This window comes from Camponotus floridanus, unplaced genomic scaffold (genome assembly GCF_003227725.1).
Source record: "Camponotus floridanus strain SB8 unplaced genomic scaffold, Cflo_v7.5 scaffold91, whole genome shotgun sequence".
Classification (NCBI taxonomy): Eukaryota; Metazoa; Arthropoda; class Insecta; order Hymenoptera; family Formicidae; genus Camponotus; species Camponotus floridanus.
This window is the reverse complement of record NW_020229862.1, coordinates 378,750-404,566: the sequence shown is the minus strand read 5'-3', so window position 1 is coordinate 404,566 and position 25,817 is coordinate 378,750. Positions and strand designations below refer to the sequence as shown.

The 25,817-nt window shown below is 34.2% G+C and overlaps 2 protein-coding genes across 14 annotated transcripts in view; one reads left to right on the top strand and one right to left on the bottom strand.

The window, feature by feature from the left end:
* The window catches only part of LOC105247862 (phosphatidylinositol 4-phosphate 5-kinase type-1 alpha), a 33,116-nt gene extending 8,211 nt beyond the window's left edge, over positions 1-24,905 (bottom strand). For 4 of the 11 annotated variants that reach the window (XR_888929.3, XM_011252275.3, XM_011252276.3 and 1 more), the window contains exons 1-18: positions 24,367-24,905; positions 20,017-20,051; positions 18,395-18,523; positions 17,712-17,960; positions 17,476-17,628; positions 17,220-17,384; positions 16,914-17,129; positions 16,608-16,831; positions 16,389-16,521; positions 16,146-16,233; positions 12,934-12,996; positions 10,942-11,019; positions 9,319-9,372; positions 7,850-8,233; positions 3,971-4,175; positions 3,578-3,589; positions 3,272-3,483; positions 1,196-1,296 (exon numbers count right to left, since the gene is read on the bottom strand). Coding sequence is in view for 10 of the 11 variants with exons in the window: in XM_011252275.3 (XP_011250577.1) it covers positions 1,196-1,296; positions 3,272-3,483; positions 3,578-3,589; positions 3,971-4,175; positions 7,850-8,233; positions 9,319-9,372; positions 10,942-11,019; positions 12,934-12,996; positions 16,146-16,233; positions 16,389-16,521; positions 16,608-16,831; positions 16,914-17,129; positions 17,220-17,384; positions 17,476-17,628; positions 17,712-17,960; positions 18,395-18,523; positions 20,017-20,051; positions 24,367-24,487 (2,622 nt within the window). In the remaining variant the exon portion in view is untranslated. The remainder of the gene's footprint in view (positions 1-1,195; positions 1,297-3,271; positions 3,484-3,577; positions 3,590-3,970; positions 4,176-7,849; positions 8,234-9,318; positions 9,373-10,941; positions 11,020-12,933; positions 12,997-16,145; positions 16,234-16,388; positions 16,522-16,607; positions 16,832-16,913; positions 17,130-17,219; positions 17,385-17,475; positions 17,629-17,711; positions 17,961-18,394; positions 18,524-20,016; positions 20,052-24,366) is intronic. The other 7 variants (XM_011252273.3, XM_011252274.3, XM_011252271.3 and 4 more) reach the window with 7 other exon arrangements.
* The window catches only part of LOC105247861, a 44,176-nt gene that overhangs the window by 16,427 nt on the left and 1,932 nt on the right, over positions 1-25,817 (top strand). The window contains exon 1 of one of the 3 annotated variants that reach the window (XR_888928.2): positions 9,601-9,992. The exons of 1 other annotated variant lie outside the window; for it this stretch is intronic. Coding sequence is in view for 1 of the 2 variants with exons in the window: in XM_011252269.2 (XP_011250571.1) it covers positions 24,805-25,026 (222 nt within the window). In the remaining variant the exon portion in view is untranslated. Of the gene's footprint in view, positions 1-9,600; positions 9,993-24,762; positions 25,027-25,817 lie in introns of those variants that run through there. One more of the 3 variants, XM_011252269.2, reaches the window with a different exon arrangement.

Below are 25,817 nucleotides of genomic sequence, written 5' to 3'. Positions count from 1 at the left end.
GAGCGTTCCAAAGCAGCTGTTCGTTTCTGTCAGAATGAATTTCATGAGTTAAGAAAGATCTGCTTTCGACAAGAGAGTAACTCATAACTGTTTCTCTCTCTATCTATCTTTCCCTCGGAATTAATGAGTATTTTCAAACTATTTTAGTTACCGATTAATTGTAGACAATCATGAGAATTATACTCTGCTTCCTTTGTACTTCGTAAGTATCTCTACGATATTTTTTTTTTGTTAAAAATATATCCGATTAATATCACGTTTTGAACGGGCACTATTTCTTCGAGAAGCGAAAAACGATTCGTGTAATATAAATCATGCTGATGTGTATACTTTGCGCGCATATTTTTGTGTTTCGTCAGTCGACGGTGGCTTGCGATAAAACATTTGTTTACTTTTCAATAAAGTGCGTGTCGCAGCATGATGGAGAATATCGTCGTCGCGCAAATCATTTAAGCGATGAACGTCTCGAGAATATCGACAATTGCATCATTTCCAAAAATGTGCTGCTATTTAAATTTTATAACAAAATGGTTTGGCTTCTTTTGGAACGCTCCATGCGGATCGAGGATTAGTCAGTTCATAGGGAGAAAAATTTATTCCTGGAAAATCCAGGACAATTATTCGAGGGGACGTTAAACGGGTTTAAAGCCGCTGACAGCGCGATTATCACTCGTTAGGTTTTTATCATCGTCTATCTTCGGTTAGGCTAATCCCTGTGGTCACACTCGATAAGAACACGTTCGAATAATTCGATCAATCGGCCACTGACAATAACGAACTTACCATCTTGTATAAATCGTCTGTTTGTGGAAATATACAGCAGCGGCAACAGATCAAGTCATGATAATATTAGTGCGATTATAAGTATTCATAAAAAGCACTATTTATAGCGATAAAATATAAATGAAATAAACGATACTTATTTATAAATAAAAAGTTATGCTTCAATTAATATAATAATGACGACTATATTAATAAAATTATTAAAATGAAGGTACGAAAAGATAGTAATTATTACAAAATAAACCTTTTTATTTCAAGAGTTGATTTTGTAATTTTATATGGCTCATGTTATGTGCATTTTAAGTATAAAATATATGCATATAATTTTTTTGTAACAATATTAACATGATTCTCTGTTGCTTGCTCTGTATCTTTTGTGTCCGATCGGTCGGTAAAATAAATAAGGACTCACCATTTCGGTCGTGAGACTTGCTAGTGCTTCTTCTACGGTGGCAGCGATCCTTCCGCCGTCATCCTGACGCTGATTACCTTTGATCGGCGTCGTCGGGCAACCTAAAATTATCGTTAATCGTCATCGTGCAAAAAATAATGTTAGACCTTTTAGAGATTGCCCATAACGAAAAATTGTAAAGCCCATAAGTAAAAATATTCCGAGTTTTATTCTCGGGAAAAAAAGTGAAAAAGCAATCGCAACTGCGAGATTGAGAAATCTCGAGAAATTTTGTAGCAGCTTGAAATATTACATCAAAACATATGCGCGTAACATCTGTATAAATGTCTTATTTAAATAGCTTTATGAAAATTGATTTCTAGGGCCTCTGTATCTCTCTCCCTTTTCTCTCGAGGTTTCGCAATCTTTGGATCGAATCACGAAATGTTGAGAACATCGTGCATTCTACAAATCGGGACACGCATAAGGAAAAGCATGTGAGTTAATTGCTTGCGTGAATGAATATAGTGGAAAAAGATATAGATAAAAGAAAGATCGAAACTTATCTCGTAGCCCAGCGATTCCAAGCAATCGTCGAAGCTCGAAAAATATATATATCAGTAAAAATAGAAAAATAAAATCTGTGTGTAGACAGGATCTGATGAAGAGTGACGAGAGAGTGAAGTTTCGTATTCCTTTTTTTCATATTTTCTCCTTTATTATCTTTTTCTTTCATTTGTCGTAAAATTATCTTAATCATCTTAATAAGACTTCCTTTGACTTAGCTATATAAAAAGCATTCATTATTTATAGGACTAGGCAAAATAATATTGAATTATTGCAAAATAGAGTTGTTTTCATTCTTTTTACTTGACCGATGTCACTTTTATCGATATAATTAATTTTTCTCATAATTAACACAGTAGAAGTAGAGCATTCGAAATGACTGTCAAATGCAATTATGCAACGTCATTGCTTTCATGGCAATCACTTCCGTGTCATGAATAGTAATATAATGCCCACATTATTATTCACATAGAATTAAACGAGATGGAATTATTTTGTCTCGAAATACAAAATTTACCATATTTAAATAATAATTAATTACTAAGTTTTTGCTTTTTGATTATCACATTCCATATGTTTCATATGTGTATATATGTGTATATATATAATTTTGATAGAATTAGATATATCGCTCTCTCTATAATTTCAAAAAATCACTTTCGAGAAATAGTATAATGAATAAAATATATGATGAATAAAATCAATAAAAATATATAGAATAAATTGAAAGAATTGGTTTCAATTCATATAACAATTTATTCTGAGTTTTGGTGTGTTAATGTTCATCTTATATTTTTTCTATTTACTCTATCGTTAAATAAAGATTCTATTATCTCAATGAAAAAATATCTTTCCTTCGACATTAAAAAAAATCCTGCGCTAGTTTGGCACTGGAATGTGATAACTGTTTGTGTTATGACATTGTAAAGCATGTGTTATGAATTTGTAAAGTTAAAATAATGGTAATGTAATGTGTGTGTACATATACGCTGTACACATTTTATAGCATAATTAAAAAATAATGTTTAATGTTTTGAATTAAAACTTTCATGACAATTCGTTGAATATATTCAATATATTCATACTTAATAGTTGTACTATATTGATATTTTGTGTTATAATTGTTATATTAATAAGATACAAAGAAATCCATCACCAACATGATCATCAATATTGTTGTATCATACAATCGATATCAGTCAAATATAAAGAAAGTCTATAAAAAGAAAACTTTAAATCTACAGAATTGGCATAATATACATATATAAATTCTGGGAAAGAATCGAATACTTCTCGCAAAAAATCAACATAAAAAAAATCTACAACAATCATCAACAACCTATAAAAAGCAGACTCAACATGACGAGAATCAACGTGACGCTCACGTTCGTTCTCGCAAATTTTCTTGCCAGAGCGTTCGAGTAGGTAGAAGAGGGGAGGAAGCTAGCGGCAGAAGAAGATGTAGCTGTAGTCCTCGTGGCAGTACTCTTCAGGAGCCGTAGTAGATGTTGAGCGCGTACAGCAACTTACCTATGTCGCCGCTGCTGGAGCTCTCGGTGAAGGATGGCGTCCCCTCAGTCCACGTGGGCGTCGAGCCCTCGGCGCTTCCGGCCGGTGGCGTCCACGTGAGACAGCCACCCCCGCGGCTGCTGCCTCCGCTCTCGACGCTCAACGATGACTTGGTTTCCCTGCCGCCACTGCCACTACCGCTACCGCTGCTCTCCAAATGCACGTCCGATATGCTATTGGAATAGATTTGTTCGAGATTTAATACCTAGTGGCCGAGGAACGAATATAATCATGTGTGTGATTAAATTAAAATCAAATAATACTAACATTTTCCTTTTCCTGAAGATGCCGTGATAAAGCAAAAGAAAGTCTTCGTTTAGATGCGTGCAAAGTGCAAAGATAAGCGTAAAATATATGTATATGTATATGTATCTCATAATCAATATCAATAATATATTATTAACATAAAAAAAAAGTTTAAAGACAAAGTGTAAAGACGATACATATGTATTTTGTCAATTATACATCCGATCAATCAGTAACATTTATTCTCGGAAATTGCGATTAGCATTCTCATTTCTATCGACTAATTATTGTAATCCAGATAAGCATACACGCAAAAAGTAATAGGTAATTTTTTTCTTGATTTCATGTTACTGATTGAAAATGAAGATAGATTAAAGTTGTCAACATTTAGTGTTATAAAAAAATCGTACTCACCTTACAGTGTCGTGATACGTCTTGGTGAGCGTAACATGATGAACAACCTTATTTTGTTTGGTATGAGCGGAACTCAGGCTGCTCGCGAGAATAGTCGCGCCGCCTTGTTGAAGATGACCACCGGAAGCCAGAGTTTGGTCGTTCGAGCGGACCGCGTCGTCAAAGGGCGGGGGTGGGGTGGAGCAGGTGGAAGGAAGGGTGCCACCTACAAAAAGCGCACTACAATTAGCCCTAATCGACACGCGATATTATTTCAAACGCTAAAATAATAGCAAGGGTGGAATGACGAAGAATAGATGGGATAAAGAATTTGTTTAGTGCAGAACATATTTATATGTACGCTAGTACTGAGATACATGTTTAGCGGAAAAAAATACGGTTTGCTTCTCGAAGCGGTTTTGGAAAAAATATATTTTTTATCGTGGCCTCCTGAGATACTGGTGCTTTCAAAAAAATTGAAAAATTTAGAAATATTTTGTATGATAAAGTATTTACCATCGTATCAAATTGCATCAATTTTTATATTTGTTAACAATTCGATTATCATGATAAGAAAATTATTAATTTAATATATTAATTTAAATTAAATTTAATATATTAATTTAAAAATTATCCATTTTTTACTATACATTTGCAGAGATTTAGAAATTGAATCAACAGAACAAATGGAATCATTCATTGAATATTGATTTAAAATGATTTAATTAGTCCAGTTTAAAATAGTAATGATATCTGCTCTAAAAATCTACGCGAGAAATTAACCCTTTTGCCTATCTACGCGTATGTATACGGTTGATGAAGCTTAGGATAAAAACAACTATAAATATTTGCAAGAAGAAAGACAATTAATACAAAGTTTATAAGCAATTTTATACGCAATAAGGAAATTATTCAGAGCAAAAAATTACATTTTCAACACTTGTTTAGAGACAACAAGCAAGTTAGCAAAGCTATTATTTCAAATTGTATAAATCAATTTATATCACGATAAAATTGTATTATTTATTGCACAACTGCGACTGTTATATGAAATTATTGCATTCTTAAAAATGCTGAAAATGTAAAACATTTTTAATAGAGATGCAATAAAAAAATAAAGCATCTATTCGAAATTAAAAAAAATAATTTCAAACTTTCATTAAATAATATTCTATCTACGTGTCAAGCTATACGTATAGTATGCAAGTGCAATAGCAAACAAATTATTTATCTAGGACAGATTGAATTTTACATGATACATCATCACGCATTGATATAGACACATGTATTACATCGAGATAAAGAGTCGAGGAATTATTAATATACATTTTATAAATAAAAAACTAAATCCTTCGAAATTTTTCGAGCCGATATACATAATACAATTACAAGTAAATAAACGCAATTAAATGAATGCTGAATCGTTAAAAAAGATGAGATAATAGAAAGATATATCATTACAAGAATGATAACAATGTAAGCAAAATTTCATTTTGTGTATAATACATTGCGTTTATTTGCTTGTTGATGAAAAATTCTACACATGCAAATTTTAATTTTAAAAAATTACTAAGGACGTTAATCAATCATAGATTGTTACGTATTGATAATTTTGCACAATAAACAGAGAATGATTTAGACTGTATAAACGATACCTCGTCGATGTCTTAAAATCGACTGACATTGAAATGTCGCAGACGTGGAAAAGAGATGAGGAAAATTGTCTATTAGTCAACGCAGATTATTTTCCTCTCAATGTCTATCAATATAATAAAATGAAGAACAATTAATAATAAACATGATATAATTTTCTTCGATATCCATCGATGATTACTAAAACATTGTTATCGATCTAATATGTGAAATCAGATGATGATATGCAGAAAATAATAATACTTGCGTTATCATGCGGCAGTGATAGTAAGGGAAAAATATAAATGTTTGATAAAAAAAAGAGCGACCAATGGAGGAAGATGAAAGCTATTGTTTTTCCTTATAAGGTTGCAATTCTTATAAAGCTGCCATTCTTCCTTATAAAGTTATAAATTCGAAACAATCCGATTGTGTTTATCGTTTATCGGATCGGAAATTGTTATCAACTTGGTGTTATCGAAACTCTAAGTCATCTGTTATATTATATCTTTTTTAAGGCGTAAGCTTCTTCTTGTTTTTACATTGCCAAGTAATTTTCGTAATAATCTAAAATTACTAGCTAGAAAATACATTTTTATGTAAACGATCGTGTCTTTCGATAAGTGTGTAAAAAAGAGACATTCGGTTTTATCATTCCAAATTCTTGCGAATTGAATGACAGATCGTTGCCACTCGAAAGAGATTTAAATTTTTCGTGTTTAGTATTTAATATTTCCACTGTCAATCCTATTTTTTCTTCTTCCTGATTTAATTGGGTTTTATTAGTCGACGGTGTAAATTTTTGCTTAATAATGTTGACTCCTCCTTCGTTTAAGTTGTACAAGCATAGCTCTTCTTGCTCAGGATTTCTTGTTTCGTCTCTCGCTTTGATCTTCTCGAAACTTTTCACCTTCTCAGAAACGAAAGACTTCAAGACGTTGCTATTTTTAATGTCGAGACTGGAAGATATAAGTGTTTCGCTCTTAGCTATTTTTAGCAATTTATCTCGATTCATATCTTTCGGATTATTTTTTTTAATATCAAATTCAAATTCTGAAGAGTCTTCGTATTTTCTTAATTTTTCATTAGTTTGTCGATCAAAGTTACTAATTCGTTCGCGGACTATCTTCTTTTCATCTTCAACGCGACTGCCTTTCGGGAAGATTCCTTTAAATCCACTTCTTTTATTCCCCTGTTGGTCGTTTATAATTTTAGAGATATTCTTGTCACCAAAATAATTGCTATTTTTCGTAGAAGAATTCTTCATCTCAAAAGATTTATCGCATTTGATTGTTGATTGTCTCCTGTCACTTTTAATATTTTTAGTATCATTTTTTCCCTGAATCTTATCGTTTTTTTTCGCTTGGAAATCGATTTTTGAAAAGAATCTTTTATCTTCTTTTTTCTCTTTTGTTTTTTCAGCTTCGTCAAAACTTCCATTAAAAGTTGCAGAGATTTGTCGCTTCGGTTTCGGTGCGAGTCGTTTCTTTCTTTTAGCTTTCTCTCGGATCTTTTGCAGCAATATGCTATCCTTGTTAGCGAATCTTGAAATTTTTTGCTTAACCGATTCTTCAACAAATTTATTCTTCGCGTAAAATGATGCATCCGTAGCTTTCGCATGTCCCATTGACTTACGACGATACGACATCGTCGTGATAGTCGTGATAGACGCCTCGAGGTCCTTCTGCTTCCTCTTCATCCTCTCGTAGTATGTCTCGGAGTGCTTCTTGTCTTTTCGCGACATCTTGTAATCCATCAGGTCGCCTCGAGAACTTGGATTGAGAAAGTACGTAAATTTCGCTAGACGATCCATCTTGATGCTATCTCTCCTCTCTTTATCTCTCCTGGGAACTTTACGATTTCCAGCTCCGCCGAATTCTCTCCAGCGATCGGATCGGTAAATTCCTCTATCCGGTCTGAAAGGATGCGGACTGGTCTTGATGAAGTAAGCATCCTCGACTTTCTCCACGCTGACGAATTCCTCATTCAAGTCCTGGATATACCAGTCCATCGGCCGATCATCGCTTCCGGTCTCTCGGTCGAAACTGTCGTGGTGCGTGACGCGATACGTGTCGAGTGTCGATGTACGGGCATGCAACGCGTTCGAGATCGCGATAGTTTTAGTAGAAGTAGCAGCGGTGATAGTAGAGGTCACAGTGTTAGCGGTGGTAGCGGAAGAAGTAGAGGGAAGATCGGGTGGGAGCGGGCGGTGCAGGTCGCACGAACTGTCATGCAAGCGGTATCTCGTGATTATGGCTGCTTCATCACCTCGGCTGGAAGTCACCGATGACGTCGTCGAGGCGGTGGCACCGGCCGTCCGGTGCTCCTCGGAGGACCTGCCGGTCCTCGAGGGGCCCGTGCCCCGCGGCGGCACCGGCGGCGGGACCTTGCCGGACGGCACCAGGTTCGGATTCGGCGGACTCGCCGCGCTCCTACCCTTCAGCACGGCCGGGTAACTCGTGACCTTGACCGTGGGGGCGGCCCCGGGCGGATGCTCGTGCGGATGCGGGCCCTGACCGGCGGCTAAGGTCAACGGTGGCGGGCTCAACGGCCCGGCGGCGGGATTAACCGGGGTCGAGGTGGCGATCGGTACCGAGCCGCTTGTGACCGCCGCGTTCGTCGCGCTGATCGTAGAGTCGGGCAGGCTAACTGCTACTCGTTCGAGGTCGTTCGTGGCCGTCCGGGGGAGTTCAACGGTCGAGGGAGTCGCGATGTGCAGCGTCGTGATGGCGCGGGATGGGGATAGAGAGAGAGGTAGGCAAACAGAGAAAAACAGAGAAGCCGGATGAGAGAAATCGAATGATCTGGAGAACCGTGCAACGTTCATTCTTTCCTGACCGAGTTCTTTACGAGAATTATCGTAATGCTTTTTTTATAAATACGTACTACAATTTATCGTAAGACACAGGGTGTATCTGAAATGATGCACTAAACTTTGGGTCCGCAAATGAACCCCCCTCCGAGCTAGAGGCCCCTAAAGTTTGGGGAAAAATTGAAAATTGGCTGTATTATGGATCGCTTTATTATTTGACCTTAATTTTGACGTTACCTCTCACCCTCTCTTGAGAGATAAATAAATTTACACTGCGGGTATTTGATCAATTTCACACATTTTCGAATTTTAGTTTGGAGGGGGATTTATTTGCGGACCCATGTTCATAAGAAAAAAAAGTCTTATTTTGACCTCTAGCATAAAGTTTAGTGCATCATTTCAGATACACCCTGTATAGATATATGTATGTTCATAATTAAATAGCGAAAAGTATGCATGCGATCAGTACAATACATGAAGTATATTCTTGCTATAATTATTATGTATAATAATGTAAACATGTTATTCTATAATTTTCTCGCGATTTACGTTGCACAGTTCATTCGACAAATTATTTATTTGCGATTTTAATCAAGCGATAAATGATACATGATTGACAAATTTGATATCATAATACGAAACTCTCTTTCTGATCAAGAAACAATTATTTAATCATTTTATTGATTAAGACTTTAAATAGTTCAGATTCATTATAATATAACAAAAAACTTATACGACTCTTTAATATTAGAAATTTATCATATTTATCATATCCTCTGTATTTACTCTCTGAGTAAAAAACGCGCCTATTGTGAGCGTCTATTCCGAAAAATAATAGGGTACATTTTTCGCGATATAATTTTGAGAAATATAATAGTTTCGCATGAAAATGAACAACTATACATTAAGGTAAACTGAGACTCACCGGCTTTCGTAGGTGACGTAGCATGCATTGCCGAACCTCCAGTTGCCGCCACCGCTAAACCACCATACAACACCATGTACCATTACCGTACTTGTCACGTGTGTCCGACTCTTAATTGGACAGAGAAACTCGCCACGGATTTCGAGGGTGTCCAAACGCGAAAGCCATTCAATGCCAAAAGCGCGTTCAAGCACGAGATCTCGTCTTCAATGTCACGAAATCTCTTCACCGTAGGGTTCGAAAGCGTTATAATGTCAAGGAGAGTATTATTGATGCTGCGGATGAGGAAAAATTAATATTTTTCCAGCATAAATATAGGAATTATTTTCGCGCATCTGTAGCATCGAAATCATGATTATATCATCGATAATAATAATTCAAACCCTGTTTTATTATAAAAATCGGCGTTCGTTGCGTTGTCTCAAGCGTTTTCCATTCGCAGCGTGGGCGAAGCACGATAAAAGCGTACCCTGCCGAAATCTCGCGGTCGCAGTTTCTCTGTCGTCTCGTTGACCAAAGGAGTCCCGAGGCAGAACCAGGATTCGAGCAAAGGACGTTTGTGTAACAGGAAGAAATTAAACATTTGACTGACATTCACGATATAAAGCTGCTTTGGACGATTGCATTAATGAAAGGACTAATTAACAAGGACACGAGGATAGATAAAGTACGAAGTAAGTGCAAAATCTCGTGAATTAGTGAAATTATTTTGCTAGGTGAAATATAATTTTTTTACCAGGTGAAATATTCAATTTTAATAAAATATGAAATTGTGATTGTATATATATTGCTTCTGTACAATATATAAAATTCTGCATTTAATATTTACACTAATTTTACCATCGTTCGTTGTAATTTGAGTGTTGAAATGTACATATATCTTATTGATGGTAAAATTATTTAAACTTTTAACCTCGACTATTAATATAGAAAAATGTGAAGTTGAAAATACTTTTATTACAACGTGCATCTTTATGCTACAGATTAAAATCTACTGAATAATTAGAGAATTAGAAATAAGATACATACGTTTTGTATCCGAATAATGGGACATCCGTAGGAAGGCAACTTAACGAGAGAACGAGGGATGTGTGTGAGGGAGTAAATAGGATTAGACGGGACTTCACCTAGAATTCTCGACGTCTTCGCATATCGGTACTGTCGTGAATGCTTTAGAAGCGGGTAACGTGGAAATGTCGCAACTAAGTTTATTGCACTGATCGCTGTGCCTGCCTACAGTGAAATTCAGCGCAAAGCCAATAATAGAATTGTGAAGAAATATTTTTTTTACCGAAGGTCTTCGGCACGATTTTCGGAATTCAGATCTTTAAATTTTAAATTGCGCTGCTAATGTATTTTGCGCCGCATTCTTGATGAATCAGACATTTTTAAAATTTAATTAATCTTTTTATCGCGTGATTCATATTGTTCTAGGCGTTCTGGAGTCGTTGAATATTGTAGGCGAACATTTAGAGACACGAAAATAACGCGATATTCGCGATCCATTATTAATGTCGTTCCGAAAACCGAAATCTCTCTTTCGCGTGATATCATAAACAAGCGTAAAGAACTTTGGAATAACAGAGTATTGGAAAATGACTTGAATTGAAACGTCTAACTCACCGGTCGAATCGAAATCACCCTCCAGCGGCCTCAGTGGTCTGCTTATGCTTTTCCTCTTCGACGGGGAATGCTTCAAGGCTGTAACATAAAATATGCGATGCCATAATTTTTTGCAAAAATGCAGGTAAACTCAACATCAAGTTATTTTTGAAAACTGCTTTAAAATTTGCACGTATTAGGTATACCTATTAAAAGAGCACAAACGTATTATGCTACAAAAGCTGACATCAGTACCGTAGCAAGGATCAAAGGATATATTAGCCTCGTTTGTTTCAATTTATCTAATTATTAGTAAATCATTCTACTCATTATTCAATTTTAACATGATAATTGTGTATATTTTATATTTTTTCTAACTTTTTCACTAGAAAATAATTTACTATTTATATAAGTCCCCTAAAAATAATTAGACAAATATATAAAAAATCTCCTTTAAATACACATATATTAAATCAGCTTTAATAACATTATAGCCAATTCTATCTAATCATTAAATCTAATTAAAGAAATCAGTTTGTACCGCGATAGCCTTTTTTATCTATCATATTCCTAGATAGTATATCTAAATCTTCTTTCTAAATAAAACACAAGTCTCGCTACAGCACTACTTGCCATAATTATCTATAAATATTCTTTCTTCGGACTACAATTACTATTCTACTGTTAACGAATGCTAAACTATCATATATGTGTGAATGCTCTTATATTTTAATTATACTAATCGCAAATATATAGAATGTTTAACATATATTGTATGTATAGATAAATATGTGAAGATATAATCAAGCACACCTATGAGCTTCGCTTTCGAATGCGAGAGCTATTTTTACAATTGTCACCTATACTACATCTTAATCCACATGCCTAAGTTAATCACATAAAAAAGTATGTACGTACATGAGAGAATTGTGCTGGAGTTTGTAAAAATATATTTTATATGCATATATGTAATAAAAGAGAATATTTTGTTATATAAACGTTTATCTATCATCCGTGCCGTGAAATATAGGGTATGCCTAGGCTAAACTAATTGCTGCATGATATCGAATGTGACAGGGAAGTTTCGGAATTGTAGATGAGTTGTAGATAAATATATATAGAGAAACTCAGTGAAAATATCCTAAATAGATGTGAAACACATAAATCTTTTAATTAATTTCTTTGCAAGATACTATATGAAAATGTGTAGAAGTGAAGAGTTCATTCCGTGATAGTGAATATCATCGCTTGGATATTAAAAAGAATGATTTGGATAAAAGATTTTCTTGCTGTGTGTTGCAAAAAGTAGAAGACAATAAAGTGATAGAGAAGAGTGAAATAAAGTACACGTATTAGACGTACAATTCTCACAGGCATTGGTTGAAGCGACAAAAATAGAAACAAGAAAGAGACACACTTACACACACATACATACAAAAATAGAAAGATTTTTCGCATAATTCTATTGCTGAAATTCATTCTAAAAAATCGTTTTTTATTTAATAAAAATATTCAAATTTCAATCGCACAAACATATTAGTAAACCAAACGTAGCAAACATAGAATTGTGCTCAAAGCTTAATTGTGTAAAAGATATTCAAATAGTCTAGATGTATATCAATTTTTCTAAATATAATCTACTCGTTTCAATCATATAATTAAGCAAATAAAAAAATATATCTAATACATATATTTCATAGCTTTTTTTGAGTTGTGCATGCAAAGAATTGTCACACGCATTATTTTAAACTTATTTTAAGAAATTCAATTAAACCAATTATATTCAAATATTAATTCTTTCAAAAAATTTTAATAGACATTTTATAGTTTAATTTTATCCAGCGAATGCACGAAATGAATTAAGAGATACATTGTTTCTAGAATCAAAGAGCAAAATAAGAAAAAAAACGATCATTCGAAGAAGATGCATACAGGCAGAAGGATTATATGAAAACAAACGTACATACATTCGTACAAAAATGGACAGACGGACGCACACATAGACAGAGTTACCTATATAGCTGGTGACGAGGTTACGGAATTTGCGGTGATTCCCCTTAATCTCAGGCAGGTCCACTTTTGGTATTCGATTTTCGAGTTTCAATCAGTAGCAGGTCAGATCAGGTCATTGGGGGTTGACACGAAAAGAAGTGCACGGGACACAGAAACATCAACATTTAGCTAACTCGTATATAATATGATTATATATACCGGATTATTGAATAAATGATAAAATTATTAAAGACTGCCGAGAATAGATAGAAACATTAAAGAAAGTCAGGGTACAACTAGTTTCCAAATGTATTAAGTTGATATGGAAAGCAATTTTTTTAAAGCTTTTTCCTTTTTTTCCTGTAAGAACAGGGAATGTAGCTTTTGTCACAAATTATCATCTGCAGATTTTTAATTGGATTCTACTCAAAGATTTATGCGACACAAGTTGATGCTGCAATAACATTGCATTTAACATGATAAATTATAAGAGAATCAAAAAAAAGAATCACATAACTCTTCCTAGAGCGTTTTTGGGCTGTCAATTGTAATCTGTTTCTATTCGCATGAGATAAAATATAAGTGATAGGTGATTAACGAAACGCAAACGTACGTAACACAAACAACAAACACATCGCACGATACAATATTAAGACAATATACAAAGTGTAACGCGCTGATGGTGCAAAAAACTTAATATGAATAACGACTACGAGGGAATGTATGTCATAGTAAGTGGAATAATGTCAATAATGAGATGATAGTACACAGGACGAGAATAGTAGTACTAGTAATAATAGCAACAATAATAATAATAATAATAATAATAATAATAATAATAATAATAATAATAATGATAATGAGTATTAGTAGTATAATAGTAGAGTAGTATAGTAGTATAGTAGCAGTAGTAGTACGGTAACAGGTTATAAGTTGTGTACGGGTGGGCTTATAAATGAAATGAAGTTGTAAATAGCGAAAATGTTTATTGCAAAATATATAAATATGTACAATGGTGCCCACGTTCAGTCGATAGCTGAATATTTTCGCTATAATTAAAATAAAAAAAAAATCATCTACTTCTACCGTTTATTCTCGCTCTCACACTCTCGCACTCTCTTTCTCGAATTAATTGTACACCCACGCGGTCCTAATATTTGCTATTATTGCAAAAATATATACGCGTTCAACATTATTATATTTCGCAGAGATTCTTCTATAAATATATAGATCGCACAAAATCAATCAGCGTCTCTCCTATCTCTCTATCTCTAAAAAATTTCTAAACAGAGTCTTTATAGAGAGAACTATATATGTTTGACATCTTTCTTTTGATTTTATTGAACGTTGATTGATTAAACAATTAATTTGATAATTGTTTATTTTTTAAATTATTGACTAAGCTAACTTGAATTGCGCGAACGTATTTCGTGCGTTCTATTATACTACTTTTTTACTAATGCTCTAATGAACGAAAAGATCAATGATTGCTTTGGCGTATTGATGAAACAGTTTTTTGTCATTGAGATTTATTTTTGTATATTAAAGATGAAATCTTCACAAGATTTTGGCACATGATTATTATTAATAAAAAAAGATAAAAAATTAGATTGTGATTATTTGTATCATTAACAAGTGCGCACATAATATGTTATGGACTAGATCAAGAAGAAATTATTGACAAGAAAAGGGATTTTTAAATGCCAGCTTTTGTTTATGCACACTTAATAAAAATCTTCTTAAGATCGATCTTTTCAAACATGGCTCGCAGTCTAATATATAAGTAAGTAAAAAATATACCAATGGAAGTCACAAAATCGATTAACAATATCGATATATATTATATATACAAGTATATATGTAAAAAATACTCAGCTATACTTGTGGACACCAGTGATCGATAATTTTTTTGTTTCTTTTTAATAAATATACCGAAAATAAAACTGTGCGTCGAAGGAAAATATGAAATGCACAATGAGGTAAAACTTGTAAAAAAATCAATGTTATCAATAAACGGAAAAAATTATATATAACAAAATATACATACGTGTGTATTGTGTTAGCAATTAGTTACACCAAAACAAAACCCAAAAATGATCAATTGACATTCGTTAAACCCAAAATATATCTTATTCACAGCATGATTCTAAACGAATGCAGGTATCCGAAAAATTCTCTTCTGGATCGGATTGTGTATGCCATTGACAAATTGCATTCGTTGAATAGATAAAGCGTGTAGTCTCGTATTTGATAAGAATTCTGATTTGCACGATATTTTTCATTAATCTACGCAAGGCACTGGGCAGATCAATAAAATTTAAATATAACTATGCTATTGATGCAAAAACGCGTTTAGATAATTTTCGGATATCCGCACAGTATTTGTCGCATTCTCTGCAGTCACTCAAATATTTTATAACGCTGTTATAATCATTAAAATATTTCTCTGGACGGCTAAATCTGTGATAAAATCTGTACAGCCAAAATGGAGTCGTTGACAGCTGCGCTTTTAACATTCTTAAAATATATAAATAATCAGATAAAGAGTTTATTAAAACCAGAATCGCTTGTGTTATCCCTGATAATAATTACGATTATGATATTCGTGGAAGCCTAATATTTTGTTAGATTTTCTTCCGCTATTTCGACAATAACGCGAGTTCGTTACGCGCTAAAAGAATTGTATAACTACATAAATGAATTAAATGGACGAATTTTTTAGTGAATTGTAACGAGAGGAAAAATATATGCGTATCTAGCTTACGGCTTACTGCTCTATGAAAATTGAAATATGCTCTCTTCTTAAGTAACAATATGAGTACCTTACTATTTATATAATGATAACATACTACCTATATATTCTAAGTACCAGTTTTGAGCTTCACTTATAATAAACTATCCTTGTTCTACTCCCGTTTTTCTTGCATTAAATATTTAAAATATATCTCAAAAGCGTCAATAAGGTACAATTTGATAGCATTGCAATACGTTTGAACAATACTGATACCATTAATTTTGCCTTCTTTCAATAAGCAAAATCGCTTATCAATTATACAACTTGTGTGTGTATATAATATATAATATAACGCGACAAGTTAACATGATCGATTAAAAGATAATGGCTACCGGTAAATAGGTAATTAAGCGTAAATTTGCTCACATATTAGTGAGTTTTGCTGAGTGTAATCTTGTAGTCAAACTTGTTAGGACAGGTTGATTCGGATGGTACTTACGTGATGGTATTTTCTTAAATACTGTCTTGGCCATGAAATCCTGAAAGCGTTGCGCGTAAAATCCTGGTCGATGAACCGACACAGTATCCTGAGAAAGCAAGAACATTCTTTCTATATCAATATCAATAAGATGTTGGACAAATAAAAGAAAGCTGAATTGTGAGAGAAAACTAGATTATAAGGGAGAAATTTATATTAATACACACACATATATGCACGCATGTACGCACATGTGTAACTTACCCCATCATGTATCATCGATTTCCACGTATGTTCTAATTTCTTTTTCAATCTGTAGCTTTGCAAAATATCGATAACACCAAGGAATAATAAAAGACGTTCACCACGCGCGTTTCTGGCAGGAATGCCGCCTGAGCTATTGGGAACATAAACAAAATTTATTAGTCTCATAAAATAACATATCTCGATATATCCATAAAATTGTATAAATATGATATTTACGGTACATCATCCTCTTCATCTATCGGTTCGCTCTCAGCTTGAATACTTTCCATTGCCGTACTATGAGCAACTAATCTCTGACGATTTATACTACGCGATCGATTTAAAGCGGCAGCGCCTATTCTATCCTCTCTATCTTTTTCCCTCTCACTTTGAATAAATCCATCTGTTTCACCCATTTCCCCAACTTCTTCATCGGCGCTTGCCGACAATCTTTGCTCTTGCTATAATATAAATGTAATATATATAGATAAATATTTATTGCATAATATTTATGTGATATGGAGAAACTTGTGTAATATTTACAGCTTTTTCCTTTGCAGCTTGATCAAGATTATGGATTCCAACAAGTAAAGAATAATCCATAATTTTGAAACTTTCCAACACACGACAATCCCGTTGAATAGTTTTTACTAACGCGCTATATGTATCGGCTTCTAAAAAGATACCTTCTGGATGGTGCTCCATAAAATCTAGATCTTTATACGTCGGTGAAGACTTTGAACGTTCTGTTTTTGATGCCTACAATTTAATACATGTAACTATATCATATCATATAAAGTTTTATATATAATATAACATTCATAAATATATTCGTATAATATTACGAACCTTTCTCTTGTACGTAGATCCTTTCAAATCATATTTCTGATGCAATTTTACAAATGAAGGTAAAAGATTATTCATAGCCACTAATCTAACATTCTTACTATTACATCGATAGCAATACAATCCAAAAAACTTTGGCAAAAGTGTTCTCGGATTCTGATTTAGATTCTACAAGAAACAGTATTGTGATTATTAAAAAAGCTTTTGCGATAAAAATATTATATTCTAATTTAAACAATTTATTTTCTTTGGAACGTACCATATAATATCCTGGAAGTAGAGTTTGTAAAAATTCCCCTTCTTTATGCTGCACAGTCTTTATGATAAATTCATCATCATCCGTTAGATAAAAGATACTCCCACTAGCGCCAGGATTTGATAATTCGCGCAATGGAGCGCTACACATTGACATCTAAATGTATATATTTTGTTATTAGCGTACAATTAACACTTCAATGTATCTTATTATAGCACAGAGAGAATGATTTGTCTCACCAAAAAATCATCCGGTTGTATGCCAAAGAGATCTCTAAAATAACGAAATGCAATGGGTGCATAATTTTTAAATTTAAATTCCGAGAAATGATGGGCCGGAGTATGATTTGATCCTTCACTAGGGAAATTCGTTGTCTCCACCGTCATAAAGTCCTGCATTAATAAATCGCGTTCTGGTTTACTTGCAAGGCCACCAACAGCATGCTGTATGCCCAACTGAATAGATCCCATAATTTGCGTCGTTTGAATCTATATAATAAAAATGGAACGTATTTAAAATTAACATGTTTATATTACAACTATTATTATTTAATCCCATAAAACTATCACATTTGCAATAGTACTGACTATAACACAGTAATATCTCATACTATTTAATAAAGAAAGTCTGATATCTCATGTACTAAGCTGTCTGATTAAATTATTAAATGTATGTGCGGATATAATAAGCACTCTCTCATCGATAGCTAGATAAAGTAGCATATTTCTCCTGTTTATAAGCATGATATTTATCAATGTCAAAAAAACCGCTCATACTATTCGACATAATAGCGCAAACGGAGTAATGTAAGCTTATTAATTCTTCGTTTAATGATACCCTTTAACTTCGATTACAAAGCGAAAAATCTAATCTAAAGAAATTATCTATTAAAAATATGCTATACTGGCATATTTTTACTTACCTTTTTATATGTGATTTCACCACCCACTCCAACTCTTCGATGTCCAATCTTTCTCTCTCGTTCCGATTTGTTTCTCGATACCCCCACGGGGGTCTTGCCGCCAGTGATACCATGTTGTACCACTAAACTCTGCAAAGATCACTGACAGTATATTAGCACATTCTTGCTAACACTGAACGTGTATTCAAGGAAAACTGTGATTATCGGTTATCAGTGATTTTTCATTGTTATCTCAGTGAGATTTCTGCTAATACTGAACTTTGCTAATATTTAAGGAAAGTTATATATAGTGAATAATTATTTTACATTTAATCTGAAATGCATCGGAAGATTTAATTAGTCACACATTCCAATTAGTTTAATCGTGTTACTCGCAATATATGTTGTATGATATTTTTTTAGCGTCACAGTACATATATAAAAAGGAAACATCCAAAGCTATTGTTGGAAATGCGTTACTCAAATAAATAAATGATTATATAAAGAAAAAGAAAATAATTTATTTAGGCTTTGCTTTCATTGAGATAAAAATGGTATTACTATATTCGGTCGTATGTTTCGCAAAAAGATGATCATCATAATATAACCGTGATTATTATTCTTACGAAACGATAATATGTAATGATTTCTCTTTTCTGTTGATTCTATGAGCATGTTTCGTTAATTATAGTAACAAGAACAGATGGCAAATTCGAAAACCTATCTTGTGCGCAATTTGATTCTTCGCGAATTTCGCAAGCGTGCAAGAATCGATCCTGATGCTCGTATATAAATTGCCGATGACGGGTAGATTTGCTCATCGCAAAAATAGAAATGATTTCGTGGGTAAACGTAAGCTATATTTGGTGCCACCAGTTGTAAAGAGATGAATAAAGAAACAGACTATTATCCGTATTGATTTATTCTCTTCAAGAGATAATACATTTTTAAATAATGTACTATCTCTAGATTATTGTTGGTATTTATATCTTTTATTTGTAAGTTTATTTCATTTTTAGTGCTAAATTTTCAGTTTTATTTAAAATCTAATTTAATCTAATATAATGTCTGCGTTCATATAAAATGTGCTTATGGAACAGGAATCAAATGCATTGTAATATAAGCGATCACGATTTACGATAAGTACTATATGTATATGAATGTAAGTGCAAAAGTAGAGCAAGTTAATAGGAAAGAGGAAAAATATAATGAGATGCAGCACATTATAAATCGGGGCAACTTTTTTTATTAGTGCTTTCTTTTTGAAATTGAGTAAAGTGAAAACTAGTTGTGAGAATACATATAAATATTATACAGTATGATACAGATCCGTACATGTGAGCCACTTATAATGAATATGCAAGCAATAAATGGTGTAAAACTAAAATCGATATAATAGTATGAAAAACATTTCTAGAAAAACAAATTCAGGCAAATTACGCTCTATTTCTTGAGTTATTAATACCAGCAATTATTGTTTACTGCATTAAACGCTAATCATTATTTAAACGAATAACGTTTTATTAAATATTGAATCGTCAATTAAATATTGAAATAAAAAAATTTGTCCTTTAATAGAATGGGAGGGTGCATCTTTTCGAAAAATATTGTGATAACAATTGTTTAGAAAGATCAATACTTACATCAAATGCGGTAGTTTTTTCCCCAATCGATTTATCTGCAAAAGAGATTTTAATTATGTCGCGTTATAGTATAATGTATGTATAGCTAAAGTATGTATTTTGATAATTAACAATGCATAGATAATGCGATGCAATATCAAAAAAATAAAATTACATGAAATGTAAAGTTATTTATAGAATAATCAAATGCTGCTATTTATCTCAACAGAATCATAAATATTGAAATGTGTTCAATTGTTTAATAATTTTATATATATATAAAAATGTAATATATAATTTACATAAATATATAAGCATTATTATTAAATGACCGTTTTACACATTAACAAAGTTAGATTTATGATATTGTTGTTGATTTATGATATTGTGTGTTACGCAGTTTTTGTATGAGATCAATATATGTAATAAATTCAAAGAACTCTGATGAAATCAGCAGTTTTTAAGATATCCTTCAGAAACGCGAATATTTTTATTAGATACTAAAGAGATACACGAGACATAATGGCTTTTTTATACGATCGATTTATCAGACTAAAATTGTTTTTTTTCAAAGTGCAATATGTATAAATTTTGATAATGATTAAATCATAAAAGATTTAATCATTATCAAAATTTATACGTATTGTAGGCAGAAAATCTTAATGTGTATGTGTGTGTGTGTGTGTGTGTGTGTGTGTGTGTGTGTGTGTGTGTGTGTGTGTGTGTGTGTGTGTGTGATCGATTCCATAATCTACATATTACACATTTAGTATTATAACTAAATGTAATTAATTAATTCTTAAAATTTGTTGGCATTCTATTTGTCTATAGGTTTACTGATATAACAACATTATCTGTCTGCATTACGCATTATCTCTATGTTATATAATTTAATATCTATAAAAGATGTCAACAATGTTCCAGTTTTGAGTTAGCTTGAATGCACTTATGACTGTTGATTCTGAAAACTCGGCAATGTTATCGCCGAACAAAAAAATTATATTATTAACCTTGCATTTAATCTTAAGGACTAGACAACCGTCAAACTATTTGTTACAAAAATTCTTCTCGGAACCGATAGACATGATGCGCGAATATCTATAAATGCATTTGATCTAAAAATATCTAACCCGAGAATGGGAGGTATTATTGACTCCCACTATTTTGCAAACAAGTCACATGTGCACGAAGAATAAGAATATTTAATATTAATTTCTCATTATAATAAAGAATCATATGTGACACGTAACATGCTAAATTTAAAATCAAAATAACAAACTGCAATTTCGAGTTTACGTCACGATTGATTTGTCGCAAATAAATTTATTATTTATTTGGGTGAATCTTGGAATAATGGATTATGAATTAAATTACCGCGAGCAGCCATCGAGACTGATGTTGGGGGAAAAAACGACACGTGTAAGGAAATGATGCGATTCGCGATATCGAGTAAAAAAAGGGTCCCTGCAGGACAGACTGTAGAATAAGGGAGCAAGGTGAGTCAAGATGTCCTTACTTAGCCTTCTATTTTTAACTCTCATCTTCCATTACTTGACTCGAACGCGTGCGGCGCTCTCTGTTCGGTTGAGAGATGTTTTTCCAACAACGAAAACACGAAGCGGTGCCAATAAAAAAGCGTCGTTATCGAAACATCATTGATGAATTTTTAAAAAAATTGTGTACAATAATACACGGATTTTATACATCTATATAGAAGAGTGTCTGCATTATAAACAACCATGTTTTACACATGACTTGTAAAAAAACGTGAAACTATCTTACCTCCAGACAAGTAAAATAAATTGCATTATGTAAACATCATTTACTCAAACCTGTATCCTTGAATCAATTAAATTCCTTAGCGAAGTGTATAAATGTTTTTCCATTTATAATTTCTCTGCTTAATTTAATTGAAAACTCAGAGAAAAATAAGATGTTTCGAATAATATTGTATGTTGTACAACACGCTCAAGAATATAAAGAAATTTAATCATATATGTTGTTTACGATTACGTTGATTCGAATGGAAATATCTGAATACCTCTAAAAGTGTGAAGAAGCTAAAGTTGAGTAATACGGTGTTTTATAATTTAAACATGTGTAGGATATTTTAATCCTGTGTATTTTAACACACTGACGTAATTTCCTCTATCAAAATAATTTCCTCTATTAAATAAATTTCCTCTATCATAATAAATATGGTCTAAGCTAATTCCTTATTCACACATATAAATATGACATACACAAATAAACGCTGAATAATAGCACGGAAAGGTTTTCTAAACGGTAAAAAGGCTTTCTCTCGACAAGAGACGAACGCCGCTATCTTTTGAACAAAAGAAACAGTCCAGATATATAGAATGGGATTTTCTAACACGCGTTCTACTTTTCTCTAGATCAGTTATTTTCTAGATAGAAAAAAGTCAATTCCTGCGAGAGAGAAAGAGAGAAATGTCAACTCGCGAATCTGATAACGATGGCGTTATCTCGATATCACGATCGGAGCCCACGCGAATTTCAGAATCAGTTTCCACGTGCTATCCCGCTCTCCCCTCTCTCCCCCCTTCTTCTGATATCAGCTGTCAAATGGCACGAGCTGTCAGGTTGTAGTCACAGCAAACAAATCGCAATGCGTCGAGTCACACCACGCCATCATTACGCACGTTGCATTGTCGTGTAGATTATACGAAGCGAAATCAATGTTCGTACGGAATGCACGATGAAAGACGAAACGCGAAGACGAAAGGCTCGCTATTCGGTCGATGGCTTTGACTTGAAACTTGTCCTTGTTAATCCTCTTGCCACTCTGACTCATATTAAAATTTCATGAATGTATGTAGGTTCCGTGAACTTAACAGTGTATTCTAGAATCAAGAAGTATCTCGTTTCAAAAATCTTCTCGAGAGAATTCGCTTAATAAATTTAACATTTAAATAATAATAAATTATTTAATTAACTTAATAAATTAAATATTTTAATAATTAAGTATTGCATTCTCGTAAATAAAATTCCGATAAAGCAGAATCTAAAATAAAATTGAGAAATAAGATTTCTTATACATGTTTATATATTTTTATAAAATAGAATTGAATTTCTTTTTTTTCCAGAAAACTCATTTTTTTGATGTAAAACATGTATAGACTTTCATAATTACGTAATGCAGAACAGTAAAAAAAAAGAAAATATAGAATACATTTTGTTTCAGAAATAATTCCAGAGTAAATAAAAATAGTATTCTATTCTACATATGTATGCTATGCAACAATATATACATCAATGAAATGGAAATTAGTTTTTAACACACACACATACAAATATATACAAATATATATATATATATATATATATATATATATTTGTATGTGTGTGTGTTAAAAACTAATTTCCATTTCATTGATGTATATATTGTTGCATAGCATACATATGTAGAATAGAATACTATCTTTATTTAAATATATATATATATATATATATATATATATATATATATATGTGTGTGTGTGTGTGTGTGTGTATGTATGTATGTATGTATGTATGTATGTATGTATGTATGTATGTATGTATGTATGTATGTGTGTGTGTGTGTGTGTGTTAAAAACTAATTTCCATTTCAATGATAAAGCATCGTTACGACACGGATTTCCTGGCTATGTTATTCGTTTTTGTGTCATCAGGTTCTTTTAACGATGACGCGATGTCTTTGACGCAATTTAAATCGAATTAGATAGCGCTTAAAATTTTTCTCGGAAGCCAAAAAACGAAAAAGTCGACGTTATAATCAATAATTATCAGCTAGCAAATCGCGAGCCAATCTACAAAATCCCTCATTTACGATGTATTTTCCATCTCGCGAACTCGTAAAACGCATGAAATATCCTCTCCTGGAAACTTTACAGATTACACCGAGGTAATGGGAAAACTGTCAAAGGTCGATCGATCGTTTCGCAAGTCGGAGCGCGGGGAGAATTGTTCCGACTTGCACGCGGAATGCGCCTTAACCGGAGACCAGCGTTCCTCGCTAGACGCCGACACGGATTCCAACGTGTTTCGCGCTTTCTAGGTCGGGTGACACCCATTAGCTGTCAGATATCGCGAGGCAACGGATCGGCAACGGATCTCCCGATCGCATCGATCCACGCTCGCACGTCGTGCGCATAGGATCCGATAAGACGGACGAGCATGAATAAATTCCGAACAAATCGTTCTCGTGCGAGGAACGACGACAGGGCGCATTCGTGGTCGCGGTTATAGGTTAGGGTCACGGCGCTGGAACGAGGGGGGTATCTCGTACAGAGCAGGGCGGGGGGAGGACAGGGGAAGAGGGACGGGGGGAGGGGAAGACGAGCGAGCTCGGGACGTGGGTGCACTCACAATCTTCCTCGGCGGTGGACTGATCCGGCCTGAGATGATCCACCGTGGGCTGCGACGCCGACCCGGGGAAGCTCGTCGTCTCGACCACCTCGATCACGTCCACATTGTCGCCCGAAGCCATTTTGCGTGCGCGTCGCCTCCGTCCGGTCTCGCACTGACTCACGCGTAACGGCGTCGGCGGCGATGGCGGTGGCGACGATCCCCCTGACAGTTCCTCGAAGGAGCCTCCTCGGTTGTCGCTCGGTGCCCGTCGTCCCGCGCCGCCCGCATGTTCGGACGACGCTCCTGTCGCGGGGAAACGTGCCGCGGGCGTAGCGACTGATCGCGCGATTGATTACGCGGCGGCCCGTCGTCGTCGCGCGAACCAACGCGACATGATCGCGCGCTCGCGTCACCTGATCGCTCCGCCCGGCGTCTGGCCTCTATCGGCGCGGCCCGATGGCGTCCCCGGACGACTTTCCCGTCTCGCTGCGCGAAGGAAAAACTACCTGCCCCGGTCGTGGTGCGTCGGGGCCCCCGTGTACCTTCGATACTGCTCCGACGAGTCCGACCTACGCGAGAGTCGAGAGAGCGCCTCCTTCCGTCCGCCGTATTATCGACCGGACGCCACGACCGCTGGCGGCGCCTGGCGGCCGCGAGGGGAAGCTGGATGGCTTCGCGGTAATCACTTTTGTATTTTCGCCCGCGCGACTTCCGCGATTACGCCGGAAGTGTAAATTGCGGCGAGCGAATGAGAGGAAATTGAGATCGCGGAGAATTCGTCTTTTAAGGGGAATTACCGATCGAGAATATATTCATTGGTTGTAGGTATCGCGGTGTTTATTGCGGTGTCGTAAGTCTCGAGTGTGACCCGAAGCCCGCTTCCGGTTGCAGGATACTTGATCTTCTATACGATGGCGCGAAATATGCATTAAAGATAAATATACGTTGAGATGTATGCGTCGAGTCTGTTGAGAATCAGAAAGGATAGTGATTTATAAACACTATATTATTACACTGTTATATTATGATGTACTAGGTAAACAAATATTTTGCAATTTTTCTGCAAGTTGTAGAAAAATTAAGAATTATATAAAATTTTTATGTATAAAGTGTACATTATTTTTAATGAAAGTATTTATATATCTTCTATAAATAAAACATATCTTGAGAAAAAAGATATAATTTATACATATATAGTGAGTTTGTATATGTATGTTATATATTTTGGAATAATTGGAAAAAAATAGTGAAAAAGTTCTTCTTTTTATTGATTTAAAAGAGCATTATTATTGTAATTATTGACATATTTATACACGTATTCATGATGCAATAAAAATTTCCTATTTTACGAACAAATTAAATTAATAAAAATCAATAATTTTTTACTATTCTCGACTTCTTTTATCCTCGTTATGAATTAATCAAATAATTAATTCTCCCTTTTTTTTGTTGAATGAAATTTGTCATCT